This window comes from Oncorhynchus mykiss, chromosome 15 (genome assembly GCF_013265735.2).
Source record: "Oncorhynchus mykiss isolate Arlee chromosome 15, USDA_OmykA_1.1, whole genome shotgun sequence".
Classification (NCBI taxonomy): Eukaryota; Metazoa; Chordata; class Actinopteri; order Salmoniformes; family Salmonidae; genus Oncorhynchus; species Oncorhynchus mykiss.
This window is the reverse complement of record NC_048579.1, coordinates 81407189-81421097: the sequence shown is the minus strand read 5'-3', so window position 1 is coordinate 81421097 and position 13909 is coordinate 81407189. Positions and strand designations below refer to the sequence as shown.

Sequence of the window (13909 nt, the reverse complement as noted above, 5' to 3'; positions counted from 1 at the left end):
ACTGTATGTTATTGTCCTCCCAGCCAGAGAGATGAACCCCAGCGTAGCTCCATCTCTGCTCTAGAGGTCCTCAGTGATAATGACTGTATGTTATTGTCCTCCCAGACAGAGAGATGAACCCCAGCATAGCTCCATCTCTGCTCTAGAGGTCCTCAGTGATAATGACTGTATGTTATTGTCCTCCCAGCCAGAGAGATGAACCCCAGCGTAGCTCCATCTCTGCTCTAGAGGTCCTCAGTGATAATGACTGTATGTTATTGTCCTCCCAGCCAGAGAGATGAACCCCAGCATAGCTCCATCTCTGCTCTAGAGGTCCTCAGTGATAATGACTGTATGTTATTGTCCTCCCAGCCAGAGAGATGAACCCCAGTGTAGCTCCATCTCTGCTCTAGAGGTCCTCAGTGATAATGACTGTATGTTATTGTCCTCCCAGCCAGAGAGATGAACCCCAGTGTAGCTCCATCTCTGCTCTAGAGGTCCTCAGTGATAATGACTGTATGTTATTGTCCTCCCAGCCAGAGAGATGAACCCCAGCATAGCTCCATCTCTGCTCTAGAGGTCCTCAGTGATAATGACTGTATGTTATTGTCCTCCCAGCCAGAGAGATGAACCCCAGCATAGCTCCATCTCTGCTCTAGAGGTCCTCAGTGATAATGACTGTATGTTATTGTCCTCCCAGCCAGAGAGATGAACCCCAGCATAGCTCCATCTCTGCTCTAGAGGTCCTCAGTGATAATGACTGTATGTTATTGTCCTCCCAGCCAGAGAGATGAACCCCAGCGTAGCTCCATCTCTGCTCTAGAGGTCCTCAGTGATAATGACTGTATGTTATTGTCCTCCCAGCCAGAGAGATGAACCCCAGCATAGCTCCATCTCTGCTCTAGAGGTCCTCAGTGATAATGACTGTATGTTATTGTCCTCCCAGCCAGAGAGATGAACCCCAGTGTAGCTCCATCTCTGCTCTAGAGGTCCTCAGTGATAATGACTGTATGTTATTGTCCTCCCAGCCAGAGAGATGAACCCCAGCGTAGCTCCATCTCTGCTCTAGAGGTCCTCAGTGATAATGACTGTATGTTATTGTCCTCCCAGCCAGAGAGATGAACCCCAGTGTAGCTGCCATCTCTGCTCTAGAGGTCCTCAGTGATAATGACTGTATGTTATTGTCCTCCCAGCCAGAGAGATGAACCCCAGTGTAGCTCCATCTCTGCTCTAGAGGTCCTCAGTGATAATGACTGTATGTTATTGTCCTCCCAGCCAGAGAGATGAACCCCAGCATAGCTCCATCTCTGCTCTAGAGGTCCTCAGTGATAATGACTGTATGTTATTGTCCTCCCAGCCAGAGAGATGAACCCCAGTGTAGCTCCATCTCTGCTCTAGAGGTCCTCAGTGATAATGACTGTATGTTATTGTCCTCCCAGCCAGAGAGATGAACCCCAGCATAGCTCCATCTCTGCTCTAGAGGTCCTCAGTGATAATGACTGTATGTTATTGTCCTCCCAGCCAGAGAGATGAACCCCAGCGTAGCTCCATCTCTGCTCTAGAGGTCCTCAGTGATAATGACTGTATGTTATTGTCCTCCCAGCCAGAGAGATGAACCCCAGCATAGCTCCATCTCTGCTCTAGAGGTCCTCAGTGATAATGACTGTATGTTATTGTCCTCCCAGCCAGAGAGATGAACCCCAGTGTAGCTCCATCTCTGCTCTAGAGGTCCTCAGTGATAATGACTGTATGTTATTGTCCTCCCAGCCAGAGAGATGAACCCCAGCATAGCTCCATCTCTGCTCTAGAGGTCCTCAGTGATAATGACTGTATGTTATTGTCCTCCCAGCCAGAGAGATGAACCCCAGCGTAGCTCCATCTCTGCTCTAGAGGTCCTCAGTGATAATGACTGTATGTTATTGTCCTCCCAGACAGAGAGATGAACCCCAGCATAGCTCCATCTCTGCTCTAGAGGTCCTCAGTGATAATGACTGTATGTTATTGTCCTCCCAGCCAGAGAGATGAACCCCAGCGTAGCTCCATCTCTGCTCTAGAGGTCCTCAGTGATAATGACTGTATGTTATTGTCCTCCCAGCCAGAGAGATGAACCCCAGCGTAGCTCCATCTCTGCTCTAGAGGTCCTCAGTGATAATGACTGTATGTTATTGTCCTCCCAGCCAGAGAGATGAACCCCAGTGTAGCTCCATCTCTGCTCTAGAGGTCCTCAGTGATAATGACAGTATGTTATTGTCCTCCCAGCCAGAGAGATGAACCCCAGTGTAGCTCCATCTCTGCTCTAGAGGTCCTCAGTGATAATGACTGTATGTTATTGTCCTCCCAGCCAGAGAGATGAACCCCAGCGTAGCTCCATCTCTGCTCTAGAGGTCCTCAGTGATAATGACTGTATGTTATTGTCCTCCCAGACAGAGAGATGAACCCCAGCATAGCTCCATCTCTGCTCTAGAGGTCCTCAGTGATAATGACTGTATGTTATTGTCCTCCCAGACAGAGAGATGAACCCCAGCGTAGCTCCATCTCTGCTCTAGAGGTCCTCAGTGATAATGACTGTATGTTATTGTCCTCCCAGCCAGAGAGATGAACCCCAGCGTAGCTCCATCTCTGCTCTAGAGGTCCTCAGTGATAATGACTGTATGTTATTGTCCTCCCAGACAGAGAGATGAACCCCAGCGTAGCTCCATCTCTGCTCTAGAGGTCCTCAGTGATAATGACTGTATGTTATTGTCCTCCCAGCCAGAGAGATGAACCCCAGCATAGCTCCATCTCTGCTCTAGAGGTCCTCAGTGATAATGACTGTATGTTATTGTCCTCCCAGCCAGAGAGATGAACCCCAGTGTAGCTCCATCTCTGCTCTAGAGGTCCTCAGTGATAATGACTGTATGTTATTGTCCTCCCAGCCAGAGAGATGAACCCCAGCATAGCTCCATCTCTGCTCTAGAGGTCCTCAGTGATAATGACTGTATGTTATTGTCCTCCCAGCCAGAGAGATGAACCCCAGCGTAGCTCCATCTCTGCTCTAGAGGTCCTCAGTGATAATGACTGTATGTTATTGTCCTCCCAGACAGAGAGATGAACCCCAGCATAGCTCCATCTCTGCTCTAGAGGTCCTCAGTGATAATGACTGTATGTTATTGTCCTCCCAGCCAGAGAGATGAACCCCAGCGTAGCTCCATCTCTGCTCTAGAGGTCCTCAGTGATAATGACTGTATGTTATTGTCCTCCCAGCCAGAGAGATGAACCCCAGCGTAGCTCCATCTCTGCTCTAGAGGTCCTCAGTGATAATGACTGTATGTTATTGTCCTCCCAGCCAGAGAGATGAACCCCAGTGTAGCTCCATCTCTGCTCTAGAGGTCCTCAGTGATAATGACAGTATGTTATTGTCCTCCCAGCCAGAGAGATGAACCCCAGTGTAGCTCCATCTCTGCTCTAGAGGTCCTCAGTGATAATGACTGTATGTTATTGTCCTCCCAGCCAGAGAGATGAACCCCAGCGTAGCTCCATCTCTGCTCTAGAGGTCCTCAGTGATAATGACTGTATGTTATTGTCCTCCCAGACAGAGAGATGAACCCCAGCATAGCTCCATCTCTGCTCTAGAGGTCCTCAGTGATAATGACTGTATGTTATTGTCCTCCCAGACAGAGAGATGAACCCCAGCGTAGCTCCATCTCTGCTCTAGAGGTCCTCAGTGATAATGACTGTATGTTATTGTCCTCCCAGCCAGAGAGATGAACCCCAGCGTAGCTCCATCTCTGCTCTAGAGGTCCTCAGTGATAATGACTGTATGTTATTGTCCTCCCAGACAGAGAGATGAACCCCAGTGTAGCTCCATCTCTGCTCTAGAGGTCCTCAGTGATAATGACTGTATGTTATTGTCCTCCCAGCCAGAGAGATGAACCCCAGCATAGCTGCCATCTCTGCTCTAGAGGTCCTCAGTGATAATGACTGTATGTTATTGTCCTCCCAGCCAGAGAGATGAACCCCAGCGTAGCTCCATCTCTGCTCTAGAGGTCCTCAGTGATAATGACTGTATGTTATTGTCCTCCCAGACAGAGAGATGAACCCCAGCATAGCTCCATCTCTGCTCTAGAGGTCCTCAGTGATAATGACTGTATGTTATTGTCCTCCCAGACAGAGAGATGAACCCCAGTGTAGCTCCATCTCTGCTCTAGAGGTCCTCAGTGATAATGACTGTATGTTATTGTCCTCCCAGACAGAGAGATGAACCCCAGCATAGCTCCATCTCTGCTCTAGAGGTCCTCAGTGATAATGACTGTATGTTATTGTCCTCCCATTCAGAGAGATGAACCCCAGTGTAGCTCCATCTCTACTCTAGAGGTCCTCAGTGATAATGACTGTATGTTATTGTCCTCCCAGCCAGAGAGATAAACCCCAGCATAGCTCCATCTCTGCTCTAGAGGTCCTCAGTGATAATGACTGTATGTTATTGTCCTCCCAGCCAGAGAGATGAACCCCAGCGTAGCTCCATCTCTACTCTAGAGGTCCTCAGTGATAATGACTGTATGTTATTGTCCTCCCAGACAGAGAGATGAACCCCAGCATAGCTCCATCTCTGCTCTAGAGGTCCTCAGTGATAATGACTGTATGTTATTGTCCTCCCAGCCAGAGAGATGAACCCCAGCATAGCTCCATCTCTGCTCTAGAGGTCCTCAGTGATAATGACTGTATGTTATTGTCCTCCCAGCCAGAGAGATGAACCCCAGTGTAGCTCCATCTCTGCTCTAGAGGTCCTCAGTGATAATGACTGTATGTTATTGTCCTCCCAGCCAGAGAGATGAACCCCAGCGTAGCTCCATCTCTGCTCTAGAGGTCCTCAGTGATAATGACTGTATGTTATTGTCCTCCCAGCCAGAGAGATGAACCCCAGCGTAGCTCCATCTCTGCTCTAGAGGTCCTCAGTGATAATGACTGTATGTTATTGTCCTCCCAGCCAGAGAGATGAACCCCAGCGTAGCTCCATCTCTGCTCTAGAGGTCCTCAGTGATAATGACTGTATGTTATTGTCCTCCCAGCCAGAGAGATGAACCCCAGCGTAGCTCCATCTCTGCTCTAGAGGTCCTCAGTGATAATGACTGTATGTTATTGTCCTCCCAGCCAGAGAGATGAACCCCAGCATAGCTGCCATCTCTGCTCTAGCAGTCCTCAGTGTCCTCCTTCTCAGCCTGCTGGTCCTCTTCCTACTGATGCTGCGTAAGAAACACCTGCAGATGGCCAGGTGAGATATGGGGGAGCTGTCCACATAATGAACACACAAGCCTGACACTAACCTTATTACAGTTCTGGCTTTTAATATATTTCTGTCAGAAGAGTAAGAAAAATAGAGCTGAACAAGTACAGCCACTGGCTCCTCCTCTCCCCCCTGACTACCAAGACCACTGGCTCCTCTCCCCCTGACTACCAAAACCACTGGCTCCTCTCCCCACTGTCTACCATGACCACTGGCTCCTCTCCTCCCCTGACTACCATGACCACTGGCTCATCTCCCCCTGACTACCATGACCACTGGCCCCTCTCCCCCCTGACTACCATGACCACTGGCTCCTCTCCCCCTGACTACCATGACCACTGGCTCCTCTCCCCCTGACTACCATGACCACTGGCTCCTCTCCCCCTGACTACCAAAACCACTGGCTCCTCTCCCCACTGTCTACCATGACCACTGGCTCCTCTCCTCCCCTGACTACCATGACCACTGGCTCATCTCCCCCTGACTACCATGACCACTGGCCCCTCTCCCCCCTGACTACCATGACCACTGGCTCCTCTCCCCCCTGACTACCAAGACCACTGGCTCCTCTCCCCCTGACTACCAAAACCACTGGCTCCTCTCCCCACTGTCTACCATGACCACTGGCTCCTCTCCTCCCCTGACTACCATGACCACTGGCTCATCTCCCCCTGACTACCATGACCACTGGCCCCTCTCCCCCCTGACTACCATGACCACTGGCTCCTCTCCCCCTGACTACCAAGACCACTGGCTCCTCTCCCCCTAACTACCATGACCACTGGCTCCTCTCCCCCTGACTACCATGACCACCGGCTCCTCTCCTCCTGACTACCATGACCACTGGCTCCTCTCCCCCTGACTACCAAGACCACTGGCTCCTCTCCTCCTGACTACCAAGACCACTGGCTCCTCTCCTCCTGACTACCATGACCACTGGCTCCTCTCCCCACTGTCTACCAGGACCACTGGCTCCTCTCCCCCTGACTACCAAGACCACTGGCTCCTATCCCCCCTGACTACCAAGACCACTGGCTCCTCTCCTCCTGACTACCATGACCACTGACTCCTCTCCCCCCTGACTACCATGACCACTGGCTCCTCTCCTCCTGACTACCATGACCACTGGCTCCTCTCCTCCCCTGACTACCATGACCACTGGCTCCTCCCCCCCTGACTACCAAGACCACTGGCTCCTCTCCTCCTGACTACCAAGACCACTGGCTCCTCTCCCCCCTGACTACCATGACCACTGGCTCCTCTCCTCCTGACTACCATGACCACTGGCTCCTCTCCTCCCCTGACTACCATGACCACTGGCTCCTCCCCCACCCTGACTACCAAGACCACTGGCTCCTCTCCTCCCCTGACTACCATGACCACTGGCTCATCTCCCCCTGACTACCATGACCACTGGCCCCTCTCCCCCCTGACTACCATGACCACTGGCTCCTCTCCCCCTGACTACCAAGACCACTGGCTCCTCTCCCCCTAACTACCATGACCACTGGCTCCTCTCCCCCTGACTACCATGACCACCGGCTCCTCTCCTCCTGACTACCATGACCACTGGCTCCTCTCCCCCTGACTACCAAGACCACTGGCTCCTCTCCTCCTGACTACCAAGACCACTGGCTCCTCTCCTCCTGACTACCATGACCACTGGCTCCTCTCCCCACTGTCTACCAGGACCACTGGCTCCTCTCCCCCTGACTACCAAGACCACTGGCTCCTATCCCCCCTGACTACCAAGACCACTGGCTCATCTCCTCCTGACTACCATGACCACTGACTCCTCTCCCCCCTGACTACCATGACCACTGGCTCCTCTCCTCCTGACTACCATGACCACTGGCTCCTCTCCTCCCCTGACTACCATGACCACTGGCTCCTCCCCCCCTGACTACCAAGACCACTGGCTCCTCTCCTCCTGACTACCAAGACCACTGGCTCCTCTCCCCCCTGACTACCATGACCACTGGCTCCTCTCCTCCTGACTACCATGACCACTGGCTCCTCTCCTCCCCTGACTACCATGACCACTGGCTCCTCCCCCACCCTGACTACCAAGACCACTGGCTCCTCTCCTCCCCTGACTACCATGACCACTGGCTCCTCCCCCCCTGACTACCAAGACCACTGGCTCCTCTCCTCCTGACTACCAAGACCACTGGCTCCTCTCCCCCCTGACTACCAAGACCACTGGCTCCTCTCCTCCTGACTACCATGACCACTGGCTCCTCTCCCCCCTGACTACCATGACCACTGGCTCCTCTCCTCCTGACTACCAGGACCACTGGCTCCTCTCCTCCCCTGACTACCAAGACCACTGGCTCCTCTCCTCCTGACTACCAGGACCACTGGCCCCTCTCCTCCCCTGACTACCATGACCACTGGCTCCTCTCCTCCTGACTACCAAGACCACAGGCTCCTCTCCTCCTGACTACCAAGACCACTGGCTCCTTTCCCCCTGACTACCATGACCACTGGCTCCTCTCCCCCTGACTACCATGACCACTGGCTCCTCTCCCCCTAACTACCATGACCACTGGCTCCTCTCCCCCTGACTACCATGACCACTGGCTCCTCTCCTCCTGACTACCAGGACAACTGGCTCCTCTCCCCCCTGACTACCAAGACCACTGGCTCCTCTCCTCCTGACTACCATGACCACTGGCTCCTCTCCCCCCTGACTACCAAGACCACTGGCTCCTCTCCCCCCTGACTACCATGACCACTGGCTCCTCTCCTCCCCTGACTACCAAGACCACTGGCTCCTCTCCTCCCCTGACTACCATGACCACTGGCTCCTCTCCAACCTGACTACCAAGACCACTGGCTCCTCTCCTCCTGACTACCAGGACCACTGGCTCCTCTCCCCCTGACTACCAAGACCACTGGCTCCTCTCCCCCCTGACTACCATGACCACTGGTGTTCAGTGTAGATCAGGTCATTACCCACAGAGCCCCAGGTTAGATCTGTCCAGTGTAGATCAGGTCATTATCCACAGAGCCCCAGGTTAGATCTGTCCAGTGTAGATCAGGTCATTACACACAGAGCCCCAGGTTAGATCTGTCCAGTGTAGATCAGGTCATTACCCACAGAGCCCCAGGTTAGATCTGTCCAGTGTAGATCAGGTCATTACCCACAGAGCCTGTTAATAGATAGAATACTAGCATTTTTGGTTAAAGCATTTTCAATTCCTCTTTATTGTTTTAGTCATCAAAACATTTGACTTCCTCTTTTTATTGTTTTAGTCATCATGTGGGTAATACAGTAAATGTGAGTTATCTTTGTGTTTGTAGCTAAATCCTGTCTTTCTTCCAGGGAGTGCGGAGCAGAAACATTCGTCAACTTTGCTTCGTTTGAGAGAGACAGCAAACTGCCCTACAACTGGTAGGAATTACCACATCTCTACACTGAACCAGAAACCCAAAACAACAAGTCTGCTGTCCTCAGTCAACCAGACTATCTGAATGTTCAAATCCATTCCTCTAATTCATCAGACCAGGGAGAGAGAGAGAGGCTACAACTCTGTTTAACACTGGCTAGAGTTAGTAGGACTAACCTCTAATCCAACTATCAGACCAGGGAGAGAGAGAGAGGCTACAACTCTGTTTAACACTGGCTAGAGTTAGTAGGACTAACCTCTAATCCAACTATCAGACCAGGGAGAGAGAGAGAGGCTACAACTCTATTTAACACTGGCTAGAGTTAGTAGGAATAACCTCTAATCCAACTATCAGACCAGGGAGAGAGAGAGAGAGAGGCTACAACTATGTTTAACACTGGCTAGAGTTAGTAGGACTAACCTCTAATCCAACTATCAGACCAGGGAGAGAGAGAGAGGCTACAACTCTGTTTAACACTGGCTAGAGTTAGTAGGAATAACCTCTAATCCAACTATCAGACCAGGGAGAGAGAGAGAGGCTTCAATTCTGTTTAACACTGGCTAGAGTTAGTAGGAATAACCTCTAATCCAACTATCAGACCAGGGAGAGAGAGAGAGAGAGGCAACAACTCTGTTTAACACTGGCTAGAGTTAGTAGGAATAACCTCTAATCCAACTATCAGACCAGGGAGAGAGAGAGAGAGGCTACAACTCTGTTTAACACTGGCTAGAGTTAGTAGGACTAACCTCTAATCCAACTATCAGACCAGGGAGAGAGAGAGAGGCTACAACTCTGTTTAACACTGGCTAGAGTTAGTAGGACTAACCTCTAATCCAACTATCAGACCAGGGAGAGAGAGAGAGAGGCTACAACTCTGTTTAACACTGGCTAGAGTTAGTAGGAATAACCTCTAATCCAACTATCAGACCAGGGAGAGAGAGAGAGGCTACAACTCTGTTTAACACTGGCTAGAGTTAGTAGGACTAACCTCTAATCCAACTATCAGACCAGGGAGAGAGAGACAGAGGCTACAACTCTGTTTAACACTGGCTAGAGTTAGTAGGAATAACCTCTAATCCAACTATCAGACCAGGGAGAGAGAGAGAGGCTTCAACTCTGTTTAACACTGGCTAGAGTTAGTAGGAATAACCTCTAATCCAACTATCAGACCAGGGAGAGAGAGAGAGGCTACAACTCTGTTTAACACTGGCTAGAGTTAGTAGGACTAACCTCCAATCCAACTATCAGACCAGGTGGAGAGAGAGAGAGGCTACAACTCTGTTTAACACTGGCTAGAGTTAGTAGGAATAACATCTAATCTAACTATCAGACCAGGGAGAGAGAGAGAGAGAGGCTACAATTCTGTTTAACACTGGCTAGAGTTAGTAGGACTAACCTCTAATCCAACTATCAGACCAGGGAGAGAGAGTTTAGAGGCTACAACTCTGTTTAACACTGGCTAGAGTTAGTAGGACTAACCTCTAATCCAACTATCAGACCAGGGAGAGAGAGACAGAGGCTACAACTCTGTTTAACACTGGCTAGAGTTAGTAGGAATAACCTCTAATCCAACTATCAGACCAGGGAGAGAGAGAGAGGCTACAACTCTGTTTAACACTGGCTAGAGTTAGTAGGAATAACCTCTAATCCAACTATCAGACCAGGGAGAGAGAGAGAGAGACTACAACTCTGTTTAACACTGGCTAGAGTTAGTAGGAATAACCTCTAATCCAACTATCAGACCAGGGAGAAGGTGTTGATAACAGACTAATGATGATTAATATAAGGGCTTAAAGACGGTCTGTTACGTCATATAAAGGGTTAAAGTTCATCCTAAACACACACATTTAATATAAAGGCTTAAAGCCTGTCCCTTACGGCAGGCCTTGGCTTCATCCTAAACACACACACACCTCCCATCACTAAGCCATACCTCCTCTCGGTGTGGTGTTAACGTGAACCATCTCTTCATCCCGTCAGTCATGTGGCTGATCCAGTCTTGCACAGCTTGTCTTTTCTACGTGCATGATGATGATGAATGGCTGGCTAAGTGGTAGTTCTGTTAGCGTCAACAACTTATTTACATTACAAGGACTGTTGTTGTGGAGGAACAAGTCGTTGTTGGCCGCGGGAATAGGACCATTCATTTGATGTGTATTGAGCTCTGTGGAATGGATCCTCACCATGGGGTCTGTAAAGCCAAGCAGCTGTCATTGGGCCCTAATGAACACTGAGTCCTACTGTAAAGCCAAACAGATGTCATTGGGCCCTAATGAACACTGAGTCCTACTGTAAAGCCAAACAGCTGTCATTGGGCCCTAATGAACACTGAGTCCTACTGTAAAGCCAAACAGATGTCATTGGGCCCTAATGAACACTGAGTCCTACTGTAAAGCCAAACAGATGTCATTGGGCCCTAATGAACACTGAGTCCTACTGTAAAGCCAAACAGCTGTCATTGGGCCCTAATGAACACTGAGTCCTACTGTAAAGCCAAACAGCTGTCATTGGGCCCTAATGAACACTGAGTCCTACTGAGGAACTGTTAGATATCAACATTGGGCCCTAATGGACACTGAGTCCTACTACTGAGGAACTGTTAGATATCAACACTGAGCCCTAATGGACACTGAGTCCTACTTTGGAACTGTTAGATATCAACATTGGGCCCTAATGAACACTGAGTCCTACTGAGGAACTGTTAGATATCAACATTGGGCCCTAATGAACACTGAGTCCTACTGAGGAACTGTTAGATTTCAACATTGGGCCCTAATGAACACTGAGTCCTACTGAGGAACTGTTAGATATCAACATTGGGCCCTAATGAACACTGAGTCCTACTGAGGACCTGTTAGATATCAACATTGGGCCCTAATGAACACTGAGTCCTACTGAGGAACTGTTAGATATCAACATTGGGCCCTAATGAACACTGAGTCCTACTGAGGACCTGTTAGATGTCAACATTGGGCCCTAATGAACACTGAGTCCTACTGAGGACCTGTTAGATGTCAACATTGGGCCCTAATGAACACTGATGAAGAGAACAGTCATTGATGTCTCCACTGTGAACCAACAGAAGGTTGTTAGTGGCCTGATGAGAAGAACAGTCATTGATGTCCCCACTGTGAACCAACAGAAGGCTGTTAGGGGCCTGATGAGGAGAACAGTCATTGATGTCTCCACTGTTATTGACCAGCGAGTTAAAGACAGGTCACTATAGTAGATCTTATTAACAGGCTCGGGCTGTAAGGTGCATTAACAGTGTTGACCTCTGACAGGAACTACTCTGCCCTACCTCTCTGTCATGATACTAAGGTTGTCTGTTAACAGTGTTGACCTCTGACAGGAACTACTCTGCCCTACCTCTCTGTCATGATACTAATGGTGTCTGTTCTGTCTGTCTGTTCTGTCTGTCTGTCTGTTCTGTTCCCACCTGTCTGTCTGTCTGTCTGTCTGTCTGTCTGTCTGTCTGTCTGTCTGTCTGTCTGTCTGTCTGTCTGAACCCTTCAGGCGAAGGAGCCTCTTTGCCTTTCTCACCCTCCTGCCATCCTGCCTTTGGACTGACTATCTTTTGGCTTTTTATATTAATCCTTGGTAAGTAACTGTTCTGGGGCCTGTGTTAGAAAGGCTGTCCTCTCTGACTCCTAAGTAAGTAACTGTTCTGGGGCCTGTGTTAGAAAGGCTGTCCCCTCTGACTCCTTAGTAAGTAACTGTTCTGGGGCCTGTGTTAGAAAGGCTGTCCTGTCTGCCTCCTTGGTAAGTAACTGTTCTGGGGCCTGTGTTAGAAAGGCTGTCCTCTCTGCCTCCTTGGTAAGTAACTGTTCTGGGGCCTGTGTTAGAAAGGCTGTCCTGTCTGCCTCCTTGGTAAGTAACTGTTCTGGGGCCTGTGTTAGAAAGGCTGTCCCCTCTGACTCCTTGGAAAGTAACTGTTCTGGGGCCTGTGTTAGAAAGGCTGTCCTCTGACCATAGACACCGAGCTACCTGAAAGGTCCCTTTTCTTATTGATGTGACTTAAGGAGTCTGTAGCCAGACATTTCACATACAAATGATCTGCATTTCCACTGTCAATCAACTGGTGGAGAAAATAGTCCCAGGATCCTGAGGTGATCAGAGTGTGTTCAGATCAGAGATCTTTCTAGTAATCCTCTGTCTGTGGTTGGAACAGTCCTTCACATAAAACACACTCTTCAAGATGGATTCAATAACATGGCATGGCAAGGTACTAACATACTGTAGCATGATACTAGCAACAGTTTGGCCTTCCTGTCTGCACGCTGTCTGCACTCTGTCTGCTTGCTGCATGCACTCTGTCTGCCCGCTGTCTCCTTGCTGTCTGCACTCTGTCTGCCCTCTGTCTTGCGGGCTGTCTGCCCTCTGTCTGCTTGCTATCTGCACTCTGTCTGCCCTCTGTCTGCAGTCTGTCTGCTTGCTGTCTGCACTCTGTCTGCACTCTGTCTGCCTGCTGTCTGCCCACTGTCTGCACGCTGTCTGCCTGCTGTCTGCACTCTGTCTTCCCTCTGTCTGCTTGCTGTCTGCACTCTGTCTGCCCGTTGTCTGCACTCTGTCTGCCTGCTGTCTGCACTCTGTCTGCCCGCTGTCTGCCTGCTGTCTGCTTGCTGTCTGCTATCTGTCTGCCCACTGTCTGCTTGCTGTCTGCTATCTGTCTGCCCTCTGTCAGCTTGCTGTTTGCTTGCTGTCTGCTTGCTGTCTGCTATCTGTCTGCCCTCTGTCTGCTTGCTGTTTGCTTGCTGTCTGCTATCTGTCTGCCTTCTGTCAGCTTGCTGTCTGCACTCTGTCAGCTTGCTGTCTGCCCGTTGGGTGGTGATGTGGGTTCAGTGGGGGTTGAATAAGGAAGCTCGGACGAGTCAAGTGTGTTTGTATCATCTATGAGTTGGGGATTTGGGACAGACATCACTTGAGCATGTTGCTGTTCTGTAGGTTATCCTCTATTGTCTAGAATGACACCTAGCAGTGATTTGATTGGATGTTGGATCCCTTCTGGTGGGAACTAAATGTCTGATTATAAAATGGTGGAACTTCCTTCTGTGTTTTATAGGAGCAAGACTGCTTTAAAGAAACGGAAGCTAACAAGGTAACACTACTAGGAAGGGGATGTGTGTCTGCTGCAGTATGTGCTTGTGAGGAAATCTGTTCATCTGTGTGTGTGTGTGAACTGTGTTAATCTGTGTGTGAGTGTGTTAATCTGTGTGTGTGTGTGAACTGTGTTAATCCGTGTGTGTTAATATGTGTGTGTGAAGTGTGTTAATC

At 49.9% G+C, this 13909-nt stretch overlaps 1 protein-coding gene across 2 annotated transcripts in view; it reads left to right on the top strand.

The window, feature by feature from the left end:
• The window catches only part of LOC110517956 (receptor-type tyrosine-protein phosphatase O), a 109178-nt gene that overhangs the window by 74110 nt on the left and 21159 nt on the right, over nucleotides 1-13909 (top strand). For both annotated transcript variants that reach the window (XM_036945524.1, XM_036945525.1), the window contains 4 exons: nucleotides 5110-5230; nucleotides 8571-8639; nucleotides 12152-12235; nucleotides 13698-13733. In XM_036945524.1, the coding sequence (XP_036801419.1) occupies nucleotides 5110-5230; nucleotides 8571-8639; nucleotides 12152-12235; nucleotides 13698-13733 (310 nt within the window). The remainder of the gene's footprint in view (nucleotides 1-5109; nucleotides 5231-8570; nucleotides 8640-12151; nucleotides 12236-13697; nucleotides 13734-13909) is intronic.